Below are 15,113 nucleotides of genomic sequence, written 5' to 3'. Positions count from 1 at the left end.
GTCCCTTGAAGTTCCAGTATTCACTTTATTTTTCACAAGCAAAAAACTGCTCTGCTATTTAGACTTTACATTCAGCCATGAGTCTTCAGCAAGGAAGCATATATTTTCTTTCTTTGTTCTTCATCTAATGTCTAATAATATTAAACTTCCTGGAAGTTATGAAACACAAAATTCTAAGGTAAAATATTTTTCAGTTTTAAGTAGAAGAATATTTTCATGTTTTGTTTCATTAAGCGGTGTGAGGTATTTCGTGCTAAATGTATATTATTCAATGTAAGAGTCCACTAATGTCATTTTAGCGATTGCTATCCTTTAGTCTAGTCAGCATGTTCTTTGCAATTCATCATCTCTTATTCTTGGTAGCTCTCAATTACTCTAAAAGCAGGTTTTCAGGTCAATATTTTGTTTTTTCCTGCATCATCATCATCATCACACGGTACTATGTGAATAGTACTGTACTACACTCTCGGGAGAATACAGTATAATAGAGTTGGCAGAAACGTTCCCTGGCCACAACAAGTTTGAAGTTAGTTCAAAGCTTAAAGCCTTCTTCAAAATGAATAATATAAGGATGAAGAAAAGATGATGAACACTAGTGTAAGTGTCATATGCAGTTACTAGTTTAGGAAAGCTATTCAGTAGATAAAATGGTGGATGGGCAAGAAACTTATCCCAAATGATATGTTTTTCCCCTCCTCGATAATGTACACTTGACTTTTAATATGGTTTATTTTTGACTGTAGCAAAAACGTTTAGTTGGAAGTGACCAGTTTAAATCAGTTGTCCTATAAAATGCAATTGACCATTGAACTTTCATAGGTTAAAGTTACATTATGGATCATATGAGAAAACTCTAAAGCTGCTCCAGGAGAAAAAAGATTCTTTACTGAGGCAGAAAATGCTGACTACCTTGGAAAAAGATAAAGCAGTTGGACAGGTAAGAAATTTGAGAAGGCAACCTTATTATCAGTCTTTATTAGGAGTCAAGGCAGGGACCATGCTGCCCAAATCAGTCGATTTCCTGACCATTCACAATTTTTGAAAAGGTGTTGGGAGGAAAATCAGATGAAAATTACAGGATAAAGTGAGGTTTGCAGTAATTCTGGTTTTCATTTCTTGATCACATCTGCGGTGACAGAGCATTATTAGTGTGGTTTGGCTGCATGGTCATTTTGATACTCTGTGTCTTATTTATTTTACATAGAACCTTAACTCTAAACTTAACCTGGTTGTTAAAATGGAAGATTATCTCTAGCCAAACACTTAATTGACAAGCAAATTCAATTTGTTTGAGTCAAAATTATATGCATCAATTCCTACCAGTTATTTCCTGTAGAGTTAGAATTAAAGATTAGTGCCATGTCATCCCATAACATGATAAAAAGGTAGAAATGAATAACTGGATGTACTAAGGTCTGTTTCTTGACCTTGGACAGTCAAAGCCAATCCAAACTGAGCTGCCACGGTTCACTCTATTTTTGTGTTATAATAGCTGCATTTCTCATTTTAAGCATATGTCTCATAGTAGTTTGAAATTCTGTTTCTCTATTCAAGTTTATTTTTGTTCTCATTATTTTGATAAAATATCCGAGAGTTGTTTCGTCATTCTGTTGTGATTAAAAAGTTGATGTCATTGAAAATAGGTAAAGAACTGCAGACTAAATAGTTTTTCTCCTGATCATTGCTTTCATTAAATTGACTTAATGAAAATATAGTAATAATAATTTTAATAACTATAATTATGATGATGATCACACTTCTTCATGCTTACTATTTGCCAAGCACTGTACTAAACATTGGGGTAGATACAAAATAATGGCTTATATAGTGATTACATAGTCACTGTCCCACAGGTGGCTCATAGTCTAAGTAGGAGGGCAAGCAGGTATTAAATCCCCACTTTACAGATGAGGAAACCGAGGCACAGATCAGTTAAGTGACTTGCCTGAGGTCACACAGCAGGCAAGGGATGGAGCTGGGAATAGAATCCAGGACCTCTGACTCTCAGAACCTTGCTCTTTCCACTAGACCATACTGTTTGACATGTTCCTGCTTCATTTTAGATAGGCATTCTTACATTTTTTCACCATTTATTTTATGTTTTCTAAGTTTAAGCCATTTTCATACTGCTGAAATTTTTGCCAGAAAAAAAATATATTTTCCAGTTTAATTGTACACATCTGGGAGACGTGGTGCTTTTATAGCTTGAATTTTAAAGTCATCCCTAATGAAAAAATTGAATTCTTTCAGGAGAGGAATGGTTCCTCATCATTAAGGTACCAGGTGAACAACTATTCTTGATAGGAAATAGTGTTTCAGTAAAATTAGAAAAGGGGATTTTCTTGTCAAGAAAGCACTGAGTTGGAACGTTATATTCCCTCCCTGCTCCAGTAGTTTCTGGATCTTGGGCCAGTTGTTTAATCTCTGTGTGGTTTAGTATTCCAGTAAGCATTCATGCCTCCTCTCTTTTAAACACATAAGGAATAATAAAATGAAGAAAAACATTCTGAACCTAGAAGAAAATATCTTAAAAAGCAATAGCGCTTAAATTATCAGTTTGATTCATGAAATCATATTGTAAAATTTAATCTTTAAATACCAAAATAAATAATTGCATACATTCCTTTTGTGCAAGACACATTCAACAGGATCCAACACATTCCATTTTAACTGTAAGGTTAAGTTTAGAGTTAAGTTTGTACAAGACACATATTTCAACCTTCTTGAAATTAAGCTAAAGGAGGTGTTTGGGAAAATCTTTGTAAGGTTTTTTGTAATTAGTCTCTGATTTGATTATTTGATAAACTTGTATTATATGTAAATAATGACTGCTTGTTTCATTCTTTAGATTACAGGACTCCAGGCTACTTTGCAGAATTTGGAAACAGGACATAGTGTCCAGATTCCTAAGAGTAGAGGTAAAACCAGAAGCATACAGATAAAATCCATTACTTCTCAGATGTTTATAAGTGTACCACTGAGCTATTTCATCATTTTACTTTGGTATTTCCTGTCATCAAACAGGGGATTTAAGAGTAATTAATTTCATGACTGGAGAGGCATATATATCTTTCAAGTTTCACATCAGCATTATTTTCTGAAGAGTAAATTAACATATAGTATTCAAAGTTTTGTACGTCACAAGAGAGAACCTGGGATGGTGGGAAAAGGTAGCAGAAATGAGACTCCTTAATGGGACTCAGCAGAATTGGAGCTGTGGAAATAGAAATTAAAAAGAGTTAGGAGATATTGAATAATGTATGGCTTGTTGGGGTTGGAGAGGTCACATCGGGTTCACATCTCAAATCTTCCCAAACACTACTGCCCGGACCAAGGAACTAGTTTGTTGGTGTAATCTCTCCAACTCTGTACTGGAAATGTTCACCCTAGGTTAATCTAGTTAATGAGTGTTCTGTTGTTACCCATAGTATTTTTTGAGAACCTACTATATGCAGAGCACTGCATTAGGCCCTCGGGGGATATAGAGAAAAATCATTAGACACTGTCCCACCCATCCAGGAGTTTACAATCTGGTGTGAGACAGACATAAATTGATGAATATATAGTGGTTAAAAGAGCAAGATAAAAGATAAATGAATACCTCTACAACAAACAAGCATATATAAGATGTTGGAGCAGCATGGCCTAGTGGAAATAGCACGGGCTTGGGAGTTAGAGGATTTGGGTTCTAATTCCGGCTCCACCACTTGTCTGCTGTGTGACTTGGGCAAGTCACTTCAATTCTCTGTACCTCAGTTCCTCATCTGTAAAATGGGGATTAAGACTGTGAGTCCCACGTGGGACAACTTGATTACCTTGTATATACCCCAGTGCTTAGAACAGTGCTGGAACATAGTAAGCGCTTAACAAATACTATAATAATAATAATTATTATTACTATTATTGGGAGAAAGTGCACCAGTCTGGTAGTCAGAAGACCAGTGTTTTAATCCTGGCTCCACCTCTTGCTGCTGACTTCACTTTCCTGTGCCTCAGTCTCCTCAACTGTAAGACAGGGATTCGATACCTATGTTCTCCCGCCTACTTAGACCTTCAGTCACGTTTGGGACAGGGAAGGTGTCTGGCCTGATTAACTTGTATCTACCCCAGCACTTAGAACAGTTCTTGACACATAGGAAGCGATGAACAAATACCATCATTGGTATTACTACAGTGCACTATACTAGGTGGGATTTCAATAAATGCTCCAGCAATGATCTAGAATTTTTGTTTGATGGGAGAGGCAATGGCCTTTGGAAGCTTTTGGAGGTATTTTAGAAAGATGATTCACAAGGCTGTATATAAAATGGACTGAAAAGGAGAGAGGGTGGAGACAGAGAGTAACAATAATAATAATAATAATGATGATCATGATATTTGTTAAGCACTTACTATGTGCCAGGCACTGTACTAAGCACTGGAGTGGATACAAGCAAATCGGGTTGGATACAGCCCCTGTCCCATGTGGGGCTCACAGTCTCACTTCCCATTTTAGAGATGAGGTAACCGAGGGCCAGAGAAGTGAAGTGACTTTCCCAAGGTTACACAGCAGACAAGTGGTGGAGCCAGTATTAGAACCCATGACCTTCAGACCCCCTGGCCCATGCTCTATTAACTATGCCAAGAGTAGTTAAGAAGTTATTACAGTAATCTTGCCAAGGAGATAAGAGAAGCCTAAATCAGTGGAGGTCTAAAATGGTGAAAAGAGACAGCTTCATGAAATATTGAGGAAGACATTGCAAGATTTAGATGCAATGTTCCTCTAATTCAAAGCTCCCCTAAAAATAAAAACTGCCCCATGGGGTTGTCAACCTTCCCATTTTGGTCAGCATGGTTTATGGTCAATTCCTAGTATAAAAGAAAATCCTGGATCCTTTCTTCTCTACCAGATTTTTCTCTTCATATCTACCCAAACAGATACCAGGACTAAGGTAATGTGAAAAGCCCTTTAGTAGGAACAATGTCAAACTCTTTGAAGAAAATCTCCCAATTCAAGCCATATTTAACTTGGACCTAAAACCCCAGACTTGAAGCTGTTTTGCTGATTTTGCTGCCCTTCGTCTCCCTCCCCTTCCCCTCCTCTCAGGGACAGCTGCAACCCCATCTCCAATTACTTGTTCCTGTTAGATGCTTTATAGCCCTATTGCTCCTGTGGATTCATTCATTCATTCAGTCAGTCGTATTTACTGAGTGCTTACTATTAGCAGAGCACTGTACTAAGTGCCTGGAAAATACAGTTCAGCAACAGGTAGAAACAATCCCTACCCAACAATGGGCTCACAGTCTAGAAGGAGGGAGACAGAGAACAAAACAAAACAAATAGGCATCAACAGCATCAAAATAGATAAATAGAATTATAGATATATACACATCATTAATAAAATAAATAAATAAATAAAATGTGTACCAGTATACACAAGTGCTGTGGGGTGGGGAAGTGGGTAGAGCAGAGGGAGGGAGTAGGGGCAATGGGGATGGGAGGAGAAGGAGTGAGTAGGAGAAGGAGGAGGAGGAACTGTGGATGAAGAACAGTTCCGGGTAGTGGCAGAGCTTGATCCTAGACCCGGCTCTGCCTTTAGCCAGCTTATGTGGATGAAAACGACAATTGCACTGAGCAATAGGCTGCCTCTCTATCTGCCTTCTTGCTTGTTGTGTTGCCATGGCAACAAGAATGTGCTCGAGAAACTGCTCAAGCCATTACTACTATAATCACTCCGCAGGATATCAGTCTTGTGGCTTCAACTCTGTGTCTCATTGGTTGTTCCTGTGGGGAGTATCCATCAGCAATTATCATATAGCATGTGTGCCACTTGATTCTTAGGTGATGGATCTTCTCTGAACTCCCATTCTAAATATTTATCACCCACATTACGGACTTTAAGGCATTAAACTGGCTGCTGCTTCTCTTTTAAAAATGAATAAGATTTTATAATAGTAACGATAATGATGGTATTTGTTAACTGCTTACTCTGTGCAAAGCACAGTTCTAAGCGCTGGGGAGGATACAAGGTGATCAGGTTGTCCCACGTGGGGCTCACAGTCTTAATCCCCATTTTACAGATGAGGGAACTGAGGCACAGAGAAGTTAAGTGGCTTGCCCAAGGTCACACAGCTGACAAGTGGCTGAGCTGGGATTTGAACCCATGACCTCTGACTCCCAAGCCCGCGCTCTTTCCACTGAGCCACACTGCTTCTCACTCGAATTATCGAACAAATACTTAGTATTCTGCAAAATCAGTTCCATTCAAGGAGCTGTCAGTAATGTGCAGATCCCTAAGGAGTGAACCTAAATTCTTTTCAGTCCTCTCAATTTTTTCAGTTGCAAAGAAAATTCCTACAAAATCCACTCCTTTTCTTTGTTGAAAATTTGTTTCAAAGCCTGTAGTTCTTCTTTGTACTTATATGTATGTTGGCCTAACTATTGCTCTGTGAGATCTGAGCTGGTAAATCTGCTTTAAGTTTATCGCCTTTCAACTTGCCTCTGCTGAAAGAAACAGTCTTTCTTTGGATGGTGTATTCATGGGGCAACATTCCAGCCCTTGAGATATATTTTGATATTCTACAGTAAATGTCTATTGTAACGGCATATTCTTGTGGGGGATTGCATTCTTTGAGAAAACTTGTTTGATCAGCTTTTTACATGCTGCCTGATCTTAATTAGGAATTGCATCCTTAAATGCTACCAGAACATTAGCTTGAATGTAGGGTTTTATATGTGATGATGGGACGTGCATCCTATCACTACTGCTACTAATGATAATAATAATAATAATCATGGGAGGGAGAATAGATATTTAATCCCCGCTATAGACATGAGGAAACTGAAGCACAGAGAAGTCAAGTGACTTGCTCAAGGTCACACAGCAGGCAAGTGGCAGAGCTGGGATTAGAATCCAGGTCTCTTGATGCCCAGTCAATCCTCTGCTCTTTCCATTAGGCTATGCTCCATCTCAGTATCCTTTTATTGGTTCTTGAGAAGTCTGTTTTTTCCAGTACCCCATCCGCAAGACCCTCACTGGCAAGGTTCAGTCTTTCTTATTAGGTCCTTTTGATGCCCCCAAGTCCATAAAAATTCCTTTTGTATGATTAGTCTCAAGGTTACACTTTGAGTATTGGAAATCTAATCTGCAACATTTTGTAAAATGACTGTATTTGCTACAGTTCTGACCCTAGTTCATAATGTTCTTGCCTCAGTTCTGAAACAATACTGTGCATGTTGCAGGCCACACCTGTGACACATCTCCTCAAAGAGGTCTGTGCTGATTAAACTCTGATTTACCTATCCATAAGACCTCGAAATGCTACTTAAACACTTCCAGGTCACCCAAGTAGTTGGGTATTTAGCCCCCACCACTAACTTAAGTACATCATCACTAAATTCTAGTACTTTTTCCTACTTGTATTTTATTTTTATGTCCATCTCCCCTCTAGATTGTGAACGTCTTGAGGGCGAGAGTTATGTCTATCTCAGTTGTTCTCCTAAATGCCTAGTTCAGTGCCCAGATTAAGTGCTCAGTATATTCTATCAATTGATTAAGAGCATGTTACCTAAATTGCCTGACTCACTCCCTTAGAACAGGCTCATCCTAGGACTGCTTCTAGTGGCTTTATCCTTGGGTTGCAAACAGTGTGTTATTTCAGTGAACTTTTTTTATGGTATTTGTTAAATGCTTACTATGTGCCAGGCCTTGTACTAAGAGCTGGGATAGGTACAAGCTAATCAGGTTGGACACGACCCATCTCCCACTTGGGCCTCACACTCTTAATCCCTATTTTACAGATGAGGTAGCAGGAGCAGGGAAGTGAAGCGACTTGCCCAGGGTCACACAACAGACAAGTGGCAGAGCCAGGATTAGAACCCAGGTCCTTCTGACTATGCTGTCTTCACAAGGCCAGGATGCTTCTCGCTTTTAGAGGAAGATAATGTAAATAAACCAGTGTAGCAAACAGAAGGGAGATCGGCCTAGGAGCAGACAATTAAGGAAATTCAGGATTTCATAAAACATATTTGAAAACCAAAACAGTTGCTGCAAGCACCAAACACATCAGTATGACAAAGGATGAGCTTCTCATGCACATAGTATGGAATGGATCATGAAACACACATTGATCTCCAGCTGTACCTGCTGGCACTGTTAGGATGTTGCCAGTAGCAGCACCATTTTCAAATACAGAAGATTGTTCACTGTTTCCCCTTTGCTCTCTATGTATATGATGGTCAATAAATGGTCATTGATTATGATAATGATAGCTGATTAAGTGGGTGGAACGTTATTGATTAGTAGCAAATGTTCTGTTCTCCTAGAAAATTGGAGAATTCAAATTGAAATTTAGAATAACTTTATTGTTTAGGGAGAAGGCTATTTATTTTATTTTGTTAATTTGTTAATTTGTTTTGTTTTGTTTTGTTCTCTGTCTCCCCCTTCTAGACTGTGAGTCCACTGTTGGGTAGGGACCGTCTCTATATGTTGCCAACTTGTACTTCCCAAGCACTTAGTACAGTGCTCTGCACACAGTAAGCACTCACTAAATACGATTGAATTAATTGAATGAATGAAAGGACTCCAAAATAATGAATAGGCTTGTTTTCTCCTTGGCTGAAATGAAGAGAACACAAGCTTGGGAAATATTTGTGCAACATAAATGTGTTACTTTTTCATTACATTCGTAAATTATTTACTCACAGAGGGAGTTTCTTAACTCTGCCTCAGGATCAATTGGGATTATTTGGATTAGAGGATGAACAGATGTGAGAAAAAGAAACATCTATCCTCATCACATTTTTAGCAACATATGGCTTACTTTTGTCACTAACCAGGTCCTAGAGGAGGGTGGAATCTTAAATGTTATTCAAATATTGGTTCTTTTTCTTCCTTCCTATCACTTGCAACTTTAGGACTTGTAGGACAGAAAGGACTTGTTTCCTCAAATCTGTTTTCCCTTTTTGCCTCTGCTCCATGACTGTCTCACAGATTTCACTTCTTGATGAAGTGATTTTTGCATGGTATTCCATTTATTGGATTCACGTGGAAGCAGGTAAATTACCCAAGGCCAACCTCCCTCAGATTACTCTTCCCACTCTTGGATTTGCTCTTGACATAGCTCTCCTGTCCCGCTCCTACACCTCAAAATCCCTCCTTCTCCAACCTCTGTGGTTCATCCTATACTGTGCCCCCCATCACTAGTTTCCCCCCATTCTCCCTGCTTTTGGCGGGGTCCAGGCAGTCCCAGGTGGTCTCCTCTTGGTAGTCCCTTTCCATACACCCTGAAATGGATCTGGGCCTCCACTGACTCTACCCAGGCCCATCCCTGTCCCCTTGACTGTTAAAGAATGTTTCAAAGAAAAACCACCATAAAGGACGTGAGCAGATGGGAGAAGGGCTTGAAAATAAAACTGTGGGGTGAAAATGGGTTGGGGGGGAGGAGGCTCAGTGTGCATGGAGCGAGGGGCAGAAAATTGCCTGCAGCAATTCAGAGTGGGAAGGATGGGATGAGAGAGAGTGGGCGTGGGAAGGTGGGGCATGAAGGAGAGAGAGGGACTTACCTAAACAGGAAGACTATCATGCACAAGAGAATGCTTCGTATCTTCTTTTGTCTATCTTCTTCTACTTTGGCCACTATTTGCCCTCTCTCCTACTTATCCCTTTATCTTTCAGCTAATACCAGTAAACACAGCAAGGATTCTTCGTCCTCCGCTCTGCTTTGGGTGGGAAATAATAATAGTAATAATAATGATGCTGTTTGTTAAGCATTTATTCAGTGCCAGGCACTGTACTAAGTGCTGGGATGGATACAAGCAAATTGGGTCAGACATAGTCCCCATCCCATATGGGGCTCAGAGCCTCAATCTCCATTTTACAGATGAGGTAACTGAGGCACAGAGAAGTGAAGTGATTTGCCCAAAGTCAACAGCAGAAAAGTGGCAGAGCCTGGATTAGGACCCATTACCTTTTAACTCCCAGGCCCGTGCTCTAAACATTATACTTTCCCTGTTAAATAATAATAATAATGGCATTTGTTAAGTGTTTACTATGTGCAAAGCACTGTTCTAAGCTCTGGGGAGGATACAAGGTGATCAGGTTGTCCCACATGGGGCTCAGTCTTAATCCCCATCTTACAGATGAGGTAACTGAGGCCCAGAGAAGTCAAGTGACTTGCCCAAAGTCACACAGCTGACAAGTGGTGAAGCTGGGATTTGAACCCATGACCTCCGACTCCCAAGCCTGATGTCTTTCCACTGAGCCATGCTGCTTGTAAAAGTCTCCTGGCATCAAATCAGTGTTTGGGAAGATCAACAAATGTATCCCTTGACCCCAAAGCGGAGGGCTGGGGGATGTGAGAGTATTGATGAACTGTGAATGATCAAGGAAGATGGAACATCATGGAAGATGTACTCCTGCCTAACACTAAATGTCAGGACCACAGTCAACTAGGGCTTGGAAAACAGCCCAGTAGCAGTGAAACACTACTTATGACATCATGTCCATGCGGGTGGATTGTATGAGGAAGATATGGAGGCCAGAATTATCAGCAGGTTCCAGAACTGTTTGGATAAATTCATAGATGAGCATTATAAAATATATTATTAGAGGAAAAAAATAGGGATGTTTAATGCTAATGTACCCCTCCCAGTGTCGCACCTGGAGAGTTTCCAGGACTCTACCAGTCATGATTACAGGAGGGAGAGTCAATCAGAGGTATATCCATTCCATTCCTAGCTTGGACAGTGGCTTATGAGTGGAAGGCAACCTGCTACAAGTCAAAACTCAGCTGTGCTGGGCAGCAGCGTCATGGGAGAGAGTCAAGGGCAGAGACTCATATATTACACAGAAGGAAGCAATGACAAATCACTTCTGTAGTTTTACCAAGAAAACTCTGTGGATATGCTACCAGAACAATTGCAGATGGAAGTGGGGCGTTCTGGAAGAGATATGTCTATGGCTTCGCAATGGGTCAGACATGACTTCAGCATAAGACAATAATAAATGCTAATGTTTAGAAAAAGACTATCTATGTCTTTGACCAAGAGGAAAACCTCCACATGGTTCCAGAATCAGAGACAGATAGAGCATTGGTGTGATCCTGGAATCCTCATGTTCTTCTGGGTGTTAGCAGAATACCCAAGCAGTTTCTGTGCGATGAGTTGAAGGGGAAGGACTCGAAATGGAACAGTGAAGCAAAACAAAAAAACGAGAAGCAGCGTGGCTTAGAGGTTAGAGCACAAGCCTGGGAGCCAGGAGGACCTGCCCTCTAATCCCAGCTCCACCACCTATCTGTGGTGTGACCTTGGGCGTGTCACTTAAATTCTCTGGGCCTCAGTTACCTCATCTTAAAATGGGGATTAAGACTGTGAGCCCTATGGGAGACATGGACTGCGTCCAACCTGATTATCTTGTATCGACCCCAGCGCTTAGTTCAGAGTGTGGCACACAGTAAGTGCTGAACAAACACCATTAATAAACAAAACAAAAGCAAAAAATCCTCCAACATTATGTCAGGTTTGTGGACAGGTGGAGGACCAAAGCAGAAGAGAGATCAGCTGTATTTAAGCAATGAGAAATGGAGTTACTTTAAACCAGAAGTTTTGAGAGGATTTCCATATCAAGGGACAAAGTAAAAAAGAGAACAGCTACTGCAGCCAGGAAATGCAACTGCTCAGCAAAGGGAGATCTTTGCCTGAAAAGATATAGAAGGAAATGATTTGTCATATATTGGGATACAATCTTACTGTCAATAGCATTTTCATCAAATCTTGAACAGATATACCCCAAGTTTCTGTATTGCCTCTTACCTATGCTTGACCAGCTCTGATATATCTCACCTAATTAGACTGTGAGCCCCACATGGGACAGGGACTGTGTCCAACCTGATTATTTTGTCCCTACCTCAGTGCTTAATAGAGTGCTTGGCACATAGTAAGTGCTAAAACAAGTATGGTAATTAAGTTCTGGAGGCAAATAAATTGCTTCCTGCCCTTTGTCTCATCTGAGCTGAGATTAAGCAATCAACAGTAAATGAATCCTGAAGCAAACTCAGCCCATTGTTTCTTTGAGATTTCTCAAGGTGTTGAAGAGGTCCCTGAGCAAATAACCAAAGCAGTTGTTGAACTGGGGAGGCAGCAGAATTTAGAAATTGATTCAGATGTCGATGAGTTCACTGCATCTCAGTGGTAGGGATAATCGTACCATGAGGACCTCAGTGAACAAATGTATCATTGTAAAGTGTCAAAACAGATGAAGTTATGGTTTCTCTACCATCTGCTAACATCTTGTGATTTCAAGGAAGTGGAAGAAGTTATAAACATGATTGAAGAAGATGACCCTAGTGGAAAGAGGAGTTCAAAGTTTCCTAGAAGTGTTCAAGAGAAATTAGCCTGCCACAAGGGACTTTAAGTAGGAAAACTACAGATCATCCTTAAATTGCACAGTCACAAAGACTCAACCATAGCAGAGTGGCCTCGTGGAAAGAGCACAGGAGTTAGAGGACTTGGGTTCTAATCCTGGCTCTACCATTTGTCTGCTGTGTGGCCTAGGGCAAATCATTTAACTTCTCTGCCCCTTCATCTGCAAAATGGGGATCTAATACCTGTTCTTCCTCCTACCTACTCTGTGAGCCCCATGTGGAATCTGATTATCCTGTATCTGCCACAGAGCTTAACGAATATCGATTAATATTTATAATAATGACTCATTTCATATTGTGATGCTTTGATTTGAATTGCTTTAGTAAAGATTAAGCAGCACTTTAGTGATTCTCATATCAATAAGTTACATATGAAAGGATTTATTTTACTTTAACAGAGGTTCTGGAATGTGTCCTAATTTATAGTAGTAGCATTTATTGAACACCCACTTGGTGTGGTATACTGTAGTAGGCTGAATGAAGTGACATGGCCCCTGCCCACAAAGAGCTTACAGTCTAATCAGGAAGATGAACGTAAAAGTATTTACTATTAGAGTGATCAAAAATAAAGTGGGTCTATATTAATGAGGATTACAGAGTGTAAATAAGTTTATTAGTGCTCAAGTTGGCTGAAGGGACGATCTGGCTCAGAGTGGTGGGAAATTAATTGGGGAAAGCTTGATCAGGGAAGAGGGATTTTAGGATGGATTTTAATGTGGAATGAACTGGTTGTCTGTCTCCCCCTTCTAGACTGTGAGCCCGTTGTTGGGTAGGGACCATCTCTATATGTTGCCAACTTGTACTTCCCAAGTGCTTTGTAAAGTGCTCTGCACACTGTAAGTGCTCAATAAATACAATTGAATGAGTGAATGAAGTGGGATCTGTCTGATGCCTAGAGAGAGGTAGCTCCAAACTATGGAAGCAGTCTGAGCAAAAGGGTAGTAATGGGAGAGTTTAGAGTGAAGTACCTCTAGAAGGTTGTCTTGGAAAGAGTGAGGAGAGCAGATGATAAAGAGCCTTGAAGCTGATTGTGAGCAGAATTCCTTTAATGTGAAGAGACAGAGTGTGCCAGTGGAGGGTTGAGAGGAAAAAAGAAATGCTTCGTACAACAGCAAGTAGTATAGATTGGAGGAGTGTAGGAGGAGGAAGGGGGAAGAGTCTGGAGGAAGGGGAGACCAGCCAGAAGGGTAATGAAATAGTTTAGCCAAGGCAAGACCAGAGATTGTACCAGGTTGGGACCAGTTTGGATGGAGAAGATAGGGCAGAGCTGGGAGACATTGCACAAGAAGAACCAGCAGGGTTTGGCAGTGGACTGGATGTGAGAGTTAGCAAATAGCAAAGAGATGAGGATGACATTGAGGTCACCATTTTCTCTGATGGGAGGGTGGTGGTTGTGTTAACTGTTATAACCATGTAAGTGTAAAGGAAATGTTCCCCATTAAACTATCATTTTGTGATAAAGTTCTTGAAAGTGTGGTTGTAATTCAGTTGTATTTTTGGATTTGCTTGTTTGTAAGTATGTATTTTTGTGTATATGCATACATTCACATACATGTCTTTTATTACAGTAACATTTCTTTTTCAGAAATGTCCATTCCAGTGGAAAGTATCAATAGGGCCCTTAATTTGCACTACTGAGTTTCCTTTTGTAATTTGCTTAGCTTTTTAAGTCACAAAGTGCAAATGATATAATTCTCATAATAACCAAATTGTGTTATTTTATAGTAGGTCACAGATGTGAAAGAGAAAATGACTCAGAAGGTCCGACCCAAGAAGCTCTTCAAAGAGCCAGGGAAGGAAAGCTTCAGTGTGATGGAGTCATTTCCCATGATACAGCCAAAGACCCAGTGAAACAGAAAGGCAAGAGGTACCCAAAGGTATGCAAATTCTCTGTATACTGAACTCAAGAATAATTTACAGATCTACGTTATGGTTTATTGAAAGCCCATGCATTGCAAAGATGCGTTCTTAATTACATCTACCATTTCATTCTGCTTCAGGTAAGTTGTAATACTGCAAGAAAAAGCATTTTGTTCAACTTTCATACATTCAGAGTGTTCGTGAGAGGTGGGTTACTCTGAAATACAAATTGGAATGCTCTTATACCTGGTGGTGCTGATTTTTACCCTTTTTGTTGGAAAAACACAGAATTCCAATGTATATCTTATGATATCATTGTATATGTAAACATAGATTTAATGCATAGAAATTTTTGAACCAAACATTGAGAGGAACTAATTTGATCTATTTTTTGTCTTCTGTTTTAATTTTCATTTTTGAATGAAGACAGGATCAACAGCCTTTTCGATCGCAGTAGTAACAAAGTACTGCAATCTTGTTTTCTTTGAGGCTAGAGGAATGTATAATGATAATAATGATAATAATAATAACTATATTGAAATGAGTTTAAACTCCTTGTGACCAAGAACATGTATGCCAACTCTGTGGTATTTGTTAAATGCTTACTATGTGTTAAATACTTTTTTAAGTGCTGGGGTAGATACAAAGTATTCATGTTGACAACGTTCCTGTCCCACATGGGGCTCCCATCTAAGTTGGAGGGAGAAGGAGTTAACACCCATTTTAAAGATGAGGTACTTGAGGCACAGAGAAGTAAAGTGTCTTTCCCAAGGTTACGCAGCAGGTAATTGGTGAGTCCTCTGCTCTTTCCACTAGGCCATGGTGCTGCATTCTCCCAAGTGTTTAGTATG

At 39.9% G+C, this 15,113-nt stretch overlaps 1 protein-coding gene and 1 non-coding gene across 2 annotated transcripts in view; both read left to right on the top strand.

Annotated features, from left to right (window-relative positions):
• Nucleotides 1-15,113, top strand: part of SPAG16 (sperm associated antigen 16) — an 822,373-nt gene that overhangs the window by 39,945 nt on the left and 767,315 nt on the right. The window contains exons 7-9 of the mRNA XM_038748803.1: nucleotides 820-937; nucleotides 2,849-2,918; nucleotides 14,128-14,279. Coding sequence (XP_038604731.1) covers nucleotides 820-937; nucleotides 2,849-2,918; nucleotides 14,128-14,279 — 340 coding nt within the window. The remainder of the gene's footprint in view (nucleotides 1-819; nucleotides 938-2,848; nucleotides 2,919-14,127; nucleotides 14,280-15,113) is intronic.
• On the top strand, nucleotides 10,623-10,760 carry LOC119931151. Its single transcript, XR_005452008.1, has one exon. It is a non-coding gene; the product is annotated as a small nucleolar RNA SNORA7 (small nucleolar RNA).

The sequence above is a fragment of the Tachyglossus aculeatus genome, chromosome 7, assembly GCF_015852505.1.
Source record: "Tachyglossus aculeatus isolate mTacAcu1 chromosome 7, mTacAcu1.pri, whole genome shotgun sequence".
Taxonomy (NCBI): domain Eukaryota; kingdom Metazoa; phylum Chordata; class Mammalia; order Monotremata; family Tachyglossidae; genus Tachyglossus; species Tachyglossus aculeatus.
The sequence above is the reverse complement of the archived record's forward strand: the minus strand, read 5'-3'. Positions and strand labels throughout refer to the sequence as shown.